General features: G+C 42.5%; 2 protein-coding genes across 2 annotated transcripts; both read right to left on the reverse strand.

Annotated features, from left to right (window-relative positions):
- Window positions 1–1,094: 1,094 nt before the first annotated feature.
- LOC120059604 (protein PHTF2-like) lies at window positions 1,095–8,462 on the reverse strand. The gene is made up of 17 exons (XM_039008737.1): window positions 8,210–8,462; window positions 7,578–7,690; window positions 7,430–7,486; window positions 7,256–7,325; window positions 6,991–7,149; window positions 6,669–6,849; window positions 6,363–6,480; window positions 5,951–6,115; window positions 5,626–5,865; window positions 5,410–5,538; window positions 4,936–5,205; window positions 4,720–4,851; window positions 4,514–4,600; window positions 4,169–4,324; window positions 2,885–2,980; window positions 2,161–2,286; window positions 1,095–1,983 (listed from the first exon to the last, which is right to left on the reverse strand). Exons 2-17 carry the CDS (start codon window positions 7,605–7,607, stop codon window positions 1,963–1,965), a joined length of 2,037 nt encoding a protein of 678 aa, XP_038864665.1. The 5' UTR covers window positions 7,608–7,690; window positions 8,210–8,462; the 3' UTR covers window positions 1,095–1,962.
- Window positions 8,463–9,011: 549 nt separating this feature from the next.
- Window positions 9,012–9,968, reverse strand: LOC120024703 (olfactory receptor class A-like protein 1). The gene has a single exon (XM_038968968.1). It carries the CDS (start codon window positions 9,966–9,968, stop codon window positions 9,012–9,014), a length of 957 nt encoding a protein of 318 aa, XP_038824896.1.
- Between the last annotated feature and the right edge of the window lie 3,667 nt (window positions 9,969–13,635).

The following is a 13,635-nucleotide window of genomic DNA, read 5'->3' on the forward strand; positions in this document are numbered from 1 at the left end:
CTTATTTGTCCGATTATTGCGTCTATGAGAGCATGGGCAGCGCCATTGAGGCCATCTCCATTTTCTACTAGTTGGTAAACAAACTGAAAGGGTGCATACTGCCACCCGGAGTGTGTTGTTTGAACAGGTATAAAGCCAAGGTTGGCGATTTACTGCCACCTGCCATTATGCAATGTTTGCTCACAAGTATAATTAATTGGTCCCGAGTATAACCCATTGATCCCACCTAATGACCTGGATGGAATTATGTGATCCTTCCTTAACCCATAGGAAGTCCCACCCAGTTGATTACTTCAAAATGGTGAATGTCCTCAATGGCGCTGCCCATGCTAAAATGGCATTTTGGCCACTAGAGTCCTCTATCTGGCTCTATGGTTGTTTCACACCTAAATAGCACAGGCTACTTACTGTACACTCTCAAAAACTATTGCAATTTACCTGCAATATGAGAGCCGATGAGGGAATTAGAACATTGATCTGACGTCCAATCCGCACGTTCTGCTATCTCTGACTCTATGAGGTTTTTGTCCCACTCCAGTCGGAGGCACAACTGTTAAGTCCTGTTGTGTGCTACGCTGTCCTTGTGCTGAGGTTGGTGGCGCGGGCCCGGTTGATGTCCTTCCAAGCCAGAAAAGCATGAGGTGTGCCATTTGCGTCACAATTTCTTTACCGTAATCGTCATAATATTACGATTTATGATGCGCATATAATGTATATTCATTCAAGTAAATTTACCCTAATAGAAAATTACTCAAGTATAAGTGGAAGTCACCCAGTAAAATACTACTCGAGTAAAAGTCTACAAGTATTTGGTTTTAAATATACTTAAGTTTCAAAAGTAAATGTAATTGCTAAAATATACTTAAGTATCAAAAGTAAAAGTATAATTCATTAAACCGGACTGCACATTTTTTTAAGTTTATGGATAGCCAGGGGCACACTTCAACATTCAGACATCATTTACAAACTAATCATGTGTGTTTAGTAAGTCTGTAGTACTTTAAATTATTTTTACTTAAGTACATTACATCACTGTGTATATTATGTAGGCAGTGGAAGTGAGAACATTATATGCACTGACCAGACAGCAGTAATAAAATCATTGTGAAAGATTTATTATCAAAGGAAATAAAATATAACCTAATTTATAGCCTATTAACATTTTTTTTGATCAAACTATACTATCTGTGAATAGTTGCTTAGCAGAACATAATGGTCTTCAGTACTAAGGCCATGATGGCAGTCCAAAGGTTACAATCTATGTGTACCATTATGTCAGTAATGAAATACAGACAAACCCCAAATAAATAATGCCCCAATAAAAGCTACAGCACGTTGCCCTTAAAATATCACAAAATTGGTTTAGAGTAGAGTTAAATATTTCCTATAATTTTTTTTTTTTAATCAATTTAGTTCAGTAACCCATTTTGAAGATCTGTATTAACATTTTTCATCTTAAAAGTATTTTAAAAGTATTTTACGCTGTCTACTCGCAGCCGAATACATGTCAAACCACGCTGGAATGTCAAATTCTTTCATAACAGTTTGTTCATTCTTGTTTCCTATTCCATCCGTTCTCCACGTCTTGAAATGGTTCACATTCAAATGGCCAACAAATTTCTCAGTGTTCAGAAGGCACCCATTGGCTACTGTTTCTCAGAGTAAGAACCAGGAAGTGGCCAGGTCCTGGCACTGGAACTGCTGCAGCAGATCAGTTCAGGCTACAATGATTACGTAGCCAAGGATGTGTGTATCATTGATTGTAAAGAGCTCATGCTTGTGTATGACCACAATGGTATTGTGTGATTTAAAGTTCAATGTTTCTGGGAAGGCACAGAGATGCATAGGCAATCACTCAGTAGGTTTGCACACTTTGGACACATTGCACAGATTGCCAGCTGTGGATGGTAGGACTTGGCAGAGTCTCCAGTATCCAACAGTTAGTGGTTTAGCAAGTTCACATTAAGGCTTAATCTTCCACAGCTGTAAGAGAGACAACAAAGAGGGCACATTTAAAAACCCAGCACATATACTCACTTTTGGAAGTTAATGCACATGTGCCAGGAGGAAAACAACTCTGACAAAGGTGAAGATTCACTGTATGGCAAAAATATCAGTGTTAAGCAACAGCATTGTAGGATTAGAAGTGTCTCCACTCACTCGGATGTTGAAGCCGAGCAGGTCGCTGACCACAGCGGAGACTGCAGACAGGATGACCACGCGTGTGATGTTATAGATGAGAGGGTTCACAGTCAGCCCCAGCAGTCGGAAGGGGGTGTCAAGCTCCTGTAAAAGGGTTGGTATGAGAAGCCAGTCAGAGATGCTTTCACTGCACGTTATGCTGAATAAACAACTACCAGCCCAGTAGATTCTTTTCATTTATTATGACAAGTTTTTTTGACACCCTTTTTCTCCCAAATTGGTAGTTACAGTCTTGTCCCATTGCTGCAACTTCCGTACGGACTCGGGAGAGGTGAAGGTCGAGAGCCGTGCGTCCTCCAAAACACAACCCCGTCAAGCCGCACTGCTTCTTGACACAATGTCGCTTAACCCGGAAGCCAGCCACACCAATGTGTCGGAGGAAACACCTGGTGACCGTACACCTGGCGACCGTGTCAGTGTGTATGCGCCTGGGAGGACATCCTGGCCGGCCAAACCCTCCCCAAACCCGGACGACGCTGGGCCAATTATGCGTCGCCTCATGGATCTCCCGGTTGCGGCCGGCTGCGATACAGCCCGGTATCAAACCTGGATCTGTAGTAACGCAGCTAGCACTGCGATGCAGTTCCTTAGACCGCTGTGTTACTCGGGAGGCCTCTCAGCCCAGTAGATTTGACTAAAGTCAGAAAAGTCATGATGGGCTGAAGTTGAGAGACATCCTTACTTTCATTAGTTTTGTTGCAAGCTTCAGAACATTGTTCACTATGTTCAAATTTTCTTTCTTGTTGGGCTTCTTTTCCATCTTAAGATACAAGTTGATCTGAAATAAGAAAATAATTGAGAGGGAGATGTATTAATAAAGTTTTTGCTTCAATAGAGTTGTAGCATAGATTTTTGTATCATACTTTTTTCTGAAACTATATTGAGTCATTATTACTGACAGTACCCCTTTAAGACTTTTATTACTAAGCACTTAATTATTCCCAGAAGGCACCTGTGCATGTCCAGAGGGAAAGAGAAGAGCTTTGATGTTGATGTGAATCCTACTTGGCTGTGTTCTTGTGATCGGAGAACTACGGAGAAGTACTTTACCCGTTGTAACCATATGACCCACACGTCCTCCAGAGGAGATTGAATATAATATCCATGATCAAGAAATGAAGGTCGCAGAGGTGCTTGGTGTTGCTAGTATTAGCAACGTGTTTCTCCATCCAAGGCAGTGAACTATGGTGCATGTCTCAGCTAACACACGTTGGTGTGAGTGGAGCATTTAATTAATTTCATAGCACATCTATGTTAAAGTAGTGAACACTCAACAGACATCATGCATTCATTGGCCAAAAACTACATCAATCAAGTTCTCTCAAACATCAAAGAGACACGCACATGCATTTCACTACTGCGTTGAACTACCCCATTGTTTCTAGAAGCTTCTCCACATGGAATACCCAGTTGTAGCTCGCTGTGCAACACATTTGGCAGAAAATTGTTTTCATCAGATGACAACACTATTTGGCTAGCAGCCACACATAAGTAAGTTAGCTTACAATGAAAAAGCAAGGTCTTTTTTGTAAAAACGATGCATGGCCATATTTCTAATGTTTATCATAGAAAGAATGTAGCCGTCTACATTTCCTGAAGTTTTGCTTGAAGTTAATCTTACATTTTAACTTGCTACCAGAGAAAAACTAGACCGGAGGAAAGTACTAGAGAAAAGTAGCCTACACAGAACGCTGTGTGGTGATCCAATGACAAGAGCAAAGATATTTCATCCGAGTGGAAAAGTGCAACTGATGCACGAAATTAGTCCTTTTACATTCATGATTTGGAGCGAACCCTGACTGAAGCCGAGCAGAAATTACAATAAGAAGCATTTTAAAATCTGTGTTCATAAAATGCAGCAGAACTTTTTTTCTGTCTTTTATCTTTCCCTTTCTGCCTGAAAAATGCAGAATCCTGCGTTAATGCGAACCCTGATTGTGTGTGTGTGTGTAGCAGGGGGCCTTACCTGTTCGGTAAGCAGCACTGACACGTTGCTGTATTTACAGTTGGTCTCGGAGCCCAGAGTGGCCAGGCGGAGCAGGAAGAGGATGAGAGAAGAACCCCACACCATGAGCTCCCAGTTGGTCTCGGAGTCCAGGAATGTGTGGTGACTGTTTAGTAGCTGGCAGTTAGATATAGAAAATGAGTACTCATTATCTTAAATCTATTCTGTTTGTACAGGTTGGAGCTTAACAAATGCACATTCGGTCTTACAACAGGTCTTTTTTTTAATTGGATGGTAAATCATGGTGTGTTTACTGGAATCTTGTGTATTTATCAAACAAAGTAAGTTTTTATAGATATGTCTGACCTGTGTACACAAGATGAAGGCGATAGAAAGGGCCAGGAGGAATATGGAGGAGACGATGACATCAACGGAACGCTGGGGCCCACGTCTCTGTGGTTAATAGGAAAAAATATTTGGGAACATTTCAATCAAGGCAGGACCTTCATCCCCCCTAGTGGCAACACCATACGCTGAAGTAAAGGCATCTGAGTAGTGAGAAGAACTCAGACCTTGAGGAAGGAGCGGAGCGACAGCCACATCTTAATGTTCTGCACATTCTTCAGCCTGAAGTGGGGGATTTCCGACTTCTTGGCCTTTCGTGCTGATGTGATGTGGTTGAAGAGTTTGGCGAAAACAAGCCTCTGTTGAAAGAGAAACAGCCACACCATTTACAGCGTATTCATTGTGTTGTAGTGAGTCTACAACAGTGGGACTAACATGCTGACCTGTTTGTAGGTCCTCTCTGCCACACACATCATGAAGAAGAAGAGGCCTGTAAGGCAGAGCCTCTCCACAGTCGTGATGAAGAGGAAGGCGTAGGTCTTGGCGTCGGGCGGCCCCACCGCCATGACAGCCAGCTCAGCCAGAGACAGGAAGCTCAGGCGTGTCATGTCCAGCCGCTGTGCCAGGCGGAAGCCAAAGGGAAGCAGCACCAGTGTGGCAGTGACCAACCCCCCCAGGGCTAGGTAACCCATGCCCTGCTCCACCACCTTCACCTACAGAGAAGATATCACCTCTGTTAGGAGGACAGAGTTATGGGGCACAGAGTACACAGCCCGTATGGTGTTTCTATATTTAGAAACAGTAAGAAACCCATTCCAGCCCTAAAGCATTACACACCAGCATTCACTCTGTATTGAACGTGTGTTAATTGTACCAAAATGGCAGTGAGTGTAATGAAGTGGTCATAGGAGGTGTACCCGTGTGAGGATGATCCCACTGATCTCCAGTACTGACATGTCTGCTTTCTTGCACTCCCCCTGCTCCCAGATGATGGCACTGACCCGGTCTCTAGATGGGTGGCACGCCTGCAGCCATGATAGTTGGCCCTGTGAGGAGAAAAAGCTGGTGTGCTGATATACTAAGCCTTTTTGAGGTTACATATTAGATGACAGGGTATGGTGGTGTAGACCCACCTGCTGTAGGTTCTCATCATCACTGCTGAGAGTGGTGGATGGGGGGAGAGTCAGGCCAGGGCAGTACCGCCCCTCCCCCTCACTGTCACTGCTGCCAGTGGAAGCGGAGTCAGGCCCTTGAAGAAGATCCTCCCACATAGTATCATCTGTGTCAGAGGCCGGGCGCGAGCCCTCTGTCCTCAGGTGCTCCACATCATGAGGGTTCACCTTAGTGTCCTTGGCACCTCCACTACTTTCCTCCTGTGCAAATAATAGGACTGTTCAAACTAAATGTCCACCTTTCACTCAGGCTACAAAGAACTGGACTCACTGTCTTAGGGTTTACCTCAGGTGGTGAGGGATTTGAGAAGGAGTGAAGGTGTCTCTTCCTGAGGACAGTGGTAGGTGTTGGTCCAGCTACACTAGTGGGTGGTTTTGCTTCCTTATTATCCTCTTCCTCCTCACTGGAAAGCTCATCAGAGGCCCCAAAGCCCGACTTTCTCTGATTTGTCTGGACAACATCACAAACAGCAATAGAATTAGCTGGATAAAACAGCAAATGATACCCAAAATGTAAATCACAGACAAAAATCCAGCCTGACAACCCTCTATACAAGTTTGCTAAGGCAACGCAAAGGAAACAAATGTTGACATTTGAAAAAAAGGAAAAACTGGAACTCTGTTAATGACTGCTTGACTCAAACAGTCATTGTTTTATGATCAGGTAAAGGATCTGATCATTGTTTGTTTGGCCTTACCCTTCTCTCCTCTGATCTGTACAACCTTTGGTTTTCCTCCAGCTGCCAAGGCTGCAGCTCAGTGTCCCTGTCGTTCCCCTGTCCCTCTGTCCTCTTCAATCCTTTACCCTTCCTTAGCCTGAATGAAGGGTGAGAAAATAAGGGAACATGTTATACAGTGTGGGAGCAGTTTGCGCAAGTGTATAAAAGGGTGTGTATGAACAGCATGTGTGTGAGCACCATGTTTGTGAACAGCATATGTGTGAACAGCATGTGTGTGTGTGTTAGCAGTGTGTGTGTGTGTGTTACTGGCAATAAGAACCATACCTCCTCCTGCGTGCAGGGCTGGTGCTGCTGCTGCTGACAGGACTGGCTGAAGGGCTCCGGTTGGACTCAGTGGACACTATCTGGCAGTGCACTGTCCCCAGCAATAACATAAGACACATAGGCCCCAACTGCTCACTAGCACTGGCTGCAGGAACCTCTACGTACAACACTGCTGCTGCCACTACAGAGAGAAAGCCATTAATATACTATTTAGGGGACTGAGAGTTACAGACCCATTTAGGTTTATGAAAAAGTATATTGGATTCCACAGCATACATCTGCATCATTCCTAAAGTAATGTTAAAGTGAGATGTGAGTTTACCTTGCATGAAGTAAAGCACCAGGATAAAGGTAGAGATAGACCTGGAGGTCACCTGGATCCACCACTGGAAGAAGAAGGGGAAGAGGAGCACCCTGACCAGGCCCTTACGGGTCAACGCCGTCCATGGACTATCGGGCTTGGCCTTGCCGAATGTAGACCCTGAAAAAGAAGAGACAATCTATAGCGTTGCATGCACCCTTTCCATCCAATAAGCAAATAGTGCAAATGAGCATACATATACACCTTGTAATAAATGGATACTCACCTCTTACTAAGTCAACATCAATGAGGTCTGGCTTGACATGACCGGACCTCTTTGGTTTACAGTCCATGCCCTGTGTGAGAGGCAGTTATCTTTCTAACAAATACTGATCACATAAGACATTAATCTAATTGCTGGTGAAATATGAGCATATTAGACCAAACGTCATGAACTTACATTAAGTTCAGCCTGTTCCAGAGACTTCTCCCAAACCTGCTGATCATATGCACCGATCTGTTGACACATGGACACACTTCAGTTCTATTATACCATGTAAGGGATTTTAGACCCTCATTACATTGTCAGTAAGTCCAGCATGTCTTACCTTCTCTTGATACCATGCTATTCTCGCCATTGTCTTATGATTGTGGTGAACACTCAGTGTCAGGTCATTTCAGAGGGGACACAGGGACAGATAAGATCTGGCTGCAACCCAGGCTTGTGTAACAACAAAAACAAAGGAGAGAACAATTACAGATTAAGCAAAAACAATGACATCGTGGAGTACAATGGGCCTTTCCACAACATGTTCACTCAATACCAGAAATTACCACTGCTAGCTAATTGTAGCTTACTGTTTTTCATTGTGCTGCATGTACAATTGTTACCCTCATTACAAAAAAATAACTATATAGAAATTCAAATCATCTCAATTTAGGATAATGTGGTTGAAGATAGGTGATACAATTGTTCAACTGTGTTCAGGTGAAACTCTGTACTAGTGATCATTCTAAAAACAGCCAGTAAAACCATCATCCCGGAGCAGTATCATCAAGCGGGATGTCGCAGTGTGGTTTGCAAACTAGCTCTGCTTCGCCATCATTCATGCAACCTAGCTATACTTTTCAACTCGTACAAAACACGTTTGAACTTGCCACCATTCAAAATAGGTAAACAGATTCGTGCCACATTTACATTATATAAATTAGAAACAAGTAACGTTAGCAAGCTAGCTACCATTAAACAAAGAGTTATCTCGCCAGCTCTTCTTCAGCCCAGGAGTAGCGCGCGGCTCGACGACGTAAACTATCCAGTTTACGTGAGCAGCATCTCGCCGGTAGGAATTGCAATGATTTATGAGTAACTCTCTTTTACTGCAGTTATCAAAACGATGTCTCCAATCTTTGCTATCAGTTCTATTTGAAGTCGAATTCCCAGGAATGCACACTGAAACAACTCTTTTTAGGCTCTTGCACTTCCTTTTTCCGGGTTGATCGGAGCCTGCTTGTTTGTTGACATTTCTGTCAGAACTGTCAAATCTGTGCAGCCAACCGCTGCGCGTGTGGCCTGTGGAAACTCCACATTCCAATGGAAAACCTGTGACAGCTAGAGCGTACTCTACAATAAAATCTGTGCGTATGGAATACAGTAAAAATAAATAGCAACATAGAACAGAATAGAAAATTATTTTTTATTATTTTTTGTAAATATTATGTTCATTTCCATAGCATTTCATATAGCTATTAAAAAAAAAAGTATAGTTGGACTACATTGTTGTATTGTATGCTACTGTATTTGCAGTCTATCTTCACAGCTCCTGCTTGTCCAATAGAATGATAATATAGTTTCGAAACTCAGGTCAGACTAGTTCAATCTAAAATCCTGAAAACTGTCAATGATTTACACAAATAAATAAAATGCCTATAACAAGAAGGCTACATAGGCAAAATGTTCACAAATTAATCACAACAAGACCATCCATGAGGTATTAATAGCCCCAGAAAAAGAAAAAAAATCTGCCCAGAATTTTGGTAACATTTTACATCTTGTCATTGGAGTCCTGGGTGTCGACTGATGGCGGCTCTTGGTCAGCTGCCACACACACCAACTTACTCTTGACCTTCTTATTGGAGCTGATGATGAAAAAGGGGCTGAGACAGGCATAACAGGAGGAGAAGAAGATCTTCATGTCAGCTACCACTGGAGACACATTATCTACCGTCAGCATGTAAATCCAGATGATATTGTCTATGCCGAAGAATACAACATACAACACCACCAGGGTGATCACTGTATTGGCTGCCCTAGTCTCAGCTCCTCCACCCTGGGATGATCGTCGGATGCTTCTCACTTGGCGGCTGTGACGGTGGAGGAGGAGAAGGATGTAGCCACTGGACCACAACATGAGCCCCACAAAGACAAAGTCCCGTGTAGAGACAATCACTCCATTGATCTTGTAGGACAGCCTGTCCCTGAAGTCCACATGGCAGAAGCCCAGGTTGAGGGTGAAGGCAGGCACTGTGCCGTTGCGAGGGGCAATCGAGAACAATGGAGCTGCGAAGCATACAGCCATGTTGAAGAGCCACAGCCCTGCGATGGTGGGCACGATGAGCCTGGGAAGCCGGGCCTTAAGCCTGGACAAACAGGGTCCACCTGCAGGGGCAATGGTCACTGCCTGGAACACACTGAGCATACAGGTGATGCACACTGACAGAGCCCGGGCGATGCGATAGGTGTAAATGACCACCTTGCAGCCCGGGTCATTCAGCAGGTCACGCAGGCCAAACACAGTCATGGTCTGGGGGACGCAGCGGGTGAGGAGCAGAATCAGGTCAACGAAGGCTAGGTGGCAGAGAATTATGTCCACAGGCTGGAGTCGGCACTCAGAGCAGACGACCTGGGTGTAGGCCAGCAGCACCAGGGTGTTCCCCAGGAACCCTAACCCTGTTTGCAACAGGAAGGACACCCCTTTGATGGTGACACAGAGATCCAACATGATACTTAACTTGGGTACCACGCTGAAGAATAGAGACAGAAAATTAAGTTTGTTAAACAGATTTATGAATACACCAACTGTGAACAACTGTTACTTATTGCACTCTCTATTAGACTAGGATTGCGGAAGCATATTCTTACCTGCAACTATTGATAAAGAAACATGAACACAGTATTGAGCATTCATTGTGGTTAATTGCCCCTGTAATTTCAATATATAGCATGTTCTAGTCTGTGGGGATTATTAGGGGACAACATTAGAACACTCACCCCACCCCTCCTAAAGATGTAAGAACCACTACAATATGTAAACAAGAATAAGAACAACTGTACATTTTTTTTAGATGGCAGCCATCAATGGCCATATTCTATTGGAACTTCAATTAAATTTAAAAAAGTAATAATTTGGCAAAACTAGTCAAGGGGTAAGATTCAGTCTTAGTGTTCAAATACCCCAGCAGAGGTTTTTGTTATTGTTGATGTAAAAGCAGCTTGATGAAGCTATTAGGAAGTCATTTAGAGGTTTTAACATGCACAGCTGGCCCCTTACACTGCTCTCCTCTGTTCTCTCCTGTCCTGGGAGTATGTCACCTAGGCACACAGCAGCACAGGTCATTATCCAGCAATAACAGATGTCTGTTCTAATTGGGAGCACTGGGAGAGTAACCTTATATTCTGATGTTCTATTCTCTATTCTTAACACTGCTTTATTCACATACACTCTTAGAAAAAGGGTTCCAAAAGGGTTCTTTGCAGAGGGATAAGATTCCACCAAGAACCGTTTTGATCAGAAGAACCCTTTTTGGAAGACAAGGGTTCTTTGTAAGGCAAAGGGTTCTACAGAGAACCTTTAACATCCTAAGAACCGTTTTTGGAAGAAAGGGTTCTTTGATGATTCTTTGGAAGGCAACACGGATTCTTTGGAAGGCAAGAAGGGTTCTACATACAACCATATATAATATTTCCCAGCATGTTCTATTGCAGTGAGATTTTCAAAATTGTTAGTGTAATATCTGTTTTTGCATTTACATTGATTGGTTAATACATTTTTTGCTACACATAGATAAATAACATACAGTTTTCTAAACTAATCCAATAGGTTGGATTTATTTCACCCATTACTGGTTGTTCCAGGTTAGGTGAATGAGGTAGTCTCAGTATTCAATATTCCCTACCTGGCAGTCATACTGAATGCAGGTTGAGGGTGATTAACAATTCCACTTGTTAGATATCCTAACTATGGCTGGATTCCAATAGGAATTACACATCACGTTGCAAGCCAGCATAATGTGACTTGCAGGCCTGATGTGGCCAGTATACCAGGAGATTCCTGACACCACTGTGTTAGGGTATAACTAGGCCCTCAAAGAAAGGCCTTATGATACACAGTATGTAATGTATTGCCATAGATAATAACATTTTAAAGGCAAATAAGGCTGGTGGAATCGATCATAGTGGGTTCTAGAAATAACCATATACAGTGTTTTTTTTGAAGAACCCTACATAGAGGGTTCTAGATAGAACCATCTGCAAAGGGTTCTACCCAGCACCAAAAGGGTTAACCTATGGGGACAAACCAAAGAACCCTGTATGGTTCTACTTAGAGTTTTCCAAAACAATCATCCTGTTCCACCAATACTCTTCTGCACTATGCAATCCAGACAGTGTACATCTATAATCCAGTGTTGCTCCATAATGTGTCATTTAGACTGCACAGCCCTTTGACTAATAGTCAAACTTAGAAGAAAGTCAACCAATACTGAAGGATCCTTGATAAAGGCGAAGGTGACATTTTAATTTAATTTGCTAAACACATCCTGGAAGCACTCTCTGGGTTACATAATGTAAAGGTGTTATTTCCCCATGTGTGTATCAAAATGTTTATATGAGTACAGGACTAATTAAAGAGCAAGCTCATGCATGTTCTTCTCTGGGGATTTGATCATGTGTTCCGAGTCAGTGAGCAGATGGTTTTAATGTGTTTCCTCCAAAGACCAGACCCCCCCACCCCCGCTTCTAATTACTTTATTGATTCATTATTCTTTGCGTCAAAGAGGTTGTCACAAACTACAGATGACTGTTGAAAATCTCTAAAAGCTACTCTGTTCACCAAGTTATTTACTCTCCTGTCCCATTTCTTCTGCCACCCTACTCGTATCCCCATCGCTCCCTGTGGGAGACATTATGTATTATTAAAGACTAATGAGGAGGGGTATAGGTGTACACTACTATGTATACACTCCTTGGAGTGGGATCCACTTACAGGAAGATATATTTTTTATTCACTTCGTATGTGTTTTTATAGAGCACGATGTCTTGCTTCAGCATCACTTTCATCTCTGACAGAGGTGACAATGACAGTGAGGCGTTTCACGTCAATGACATCAAACAGGCTCTTTGTTTCACTTGTTACTCATTTCATTACAAGCATCAATCACAAAGTAAAACAAACCACACAGTGCTCATACATTATTTCTCAGTTTGGTGTAACTATTTTACACCTAGGGCAGATCTTTTTTAATAGAGTACCACAGTATGTCATAATACCCATAAAACCCCAGGGGTCAAACAAGGAAATGGTTCCAATCGTTTTTCCGCCATTAATTTTTCCCATAGGGGATTTTAGAAACACTTAAAAGAAGGACTGTGTTTTGTGTAGGCTTACCCTGGTGTGACGTTTTGATAACCGTGTAAATCTCTCTAGGACAAGGGGACTTTTATCAATAAATTTGCCTGTATTTACCGCTCAAAAGTTAAATTCTAATTAGCTACTAATCATAATCTAGCTACTAATCATGTCTATCATAAAGAACTACAAATGCCATGATGATCTGGACAAGACTGCCAAATCGAGGCAAAGGTAAGAACCTCTGAATTAACTATGTTAGCTACATTTATTAATGAATACATTTATACATTTCTTGACAATTCTGTGAACTGTCTTCTGCAAGTTTTAAATTGACACAATACCTGTTAGCAAAGGTGTCAGCTAGAGATAACGTGCAGGGATTTGTAGTCTTCCATGATGTCTACTTTGATGCTAACTAGCATTTTTAAATCGGAGCGTAAATAGAGCTGAATACATTGATAAAAGTCACCTTGACCGAGAGAGATTGACATGGTTATCAAAACGTCACGCCAGGGTAAGCCTACACAAAACAGACATTATTTTAAGTGTTTCTAAAAATTCCCTATGGGAAAAAATGAATGGTGGAAAAACAATTGGACCCATTTCCCTGTTTGACCGCTAGGTTTTATGTGTAATATTACACCACTCTGGGGCTCTATGGCAAAAATTCTACACTTATTGATCTTGTCACATCTTTCTCCATAGGGGGGCACTGTAGCCTTGTTGTTAGTCCTTACCTGAACCATAGCAGAAAGCTATTCAAAGGAACCATAGAAATAGAGCAGTAGACCTAATCCATGAGTATTGAAAGTGACCGGTCTGGCTGGGAATGCATTAAGCCCATTGAGATACTTCTTGAGACCTACAGTATATTTCCATTCTGGCTGACTATCCTCAGTCCTGATCATATGTTTTGGTGCCATATGGCCACAGCTGGAAAATATTCAGTCATCTGTATTGATATCAGGTAATTGGAGAGAGACTGAAAAGCTGCCTAAAGTCAGTGGACCATGCTGATCACTCCCTACGGCTACTGAAC

This window comes from Salvelinus namaycush, chromosome 2 (assembly GCF_016432855.1).
Source record: "Salvelinus namaycush isolate Seneca chromosome 2, SaNama_1.0, whole genome shotgun sequence".
In the NCBI taxonomy this organism is placed as follows: domain Eukaryota; kingdom Metazoa; phylum Chordata; class Actinopteri; order Salmoniformes; family Salmonidae; genus Salvelinus; species Salvelinus namaycush.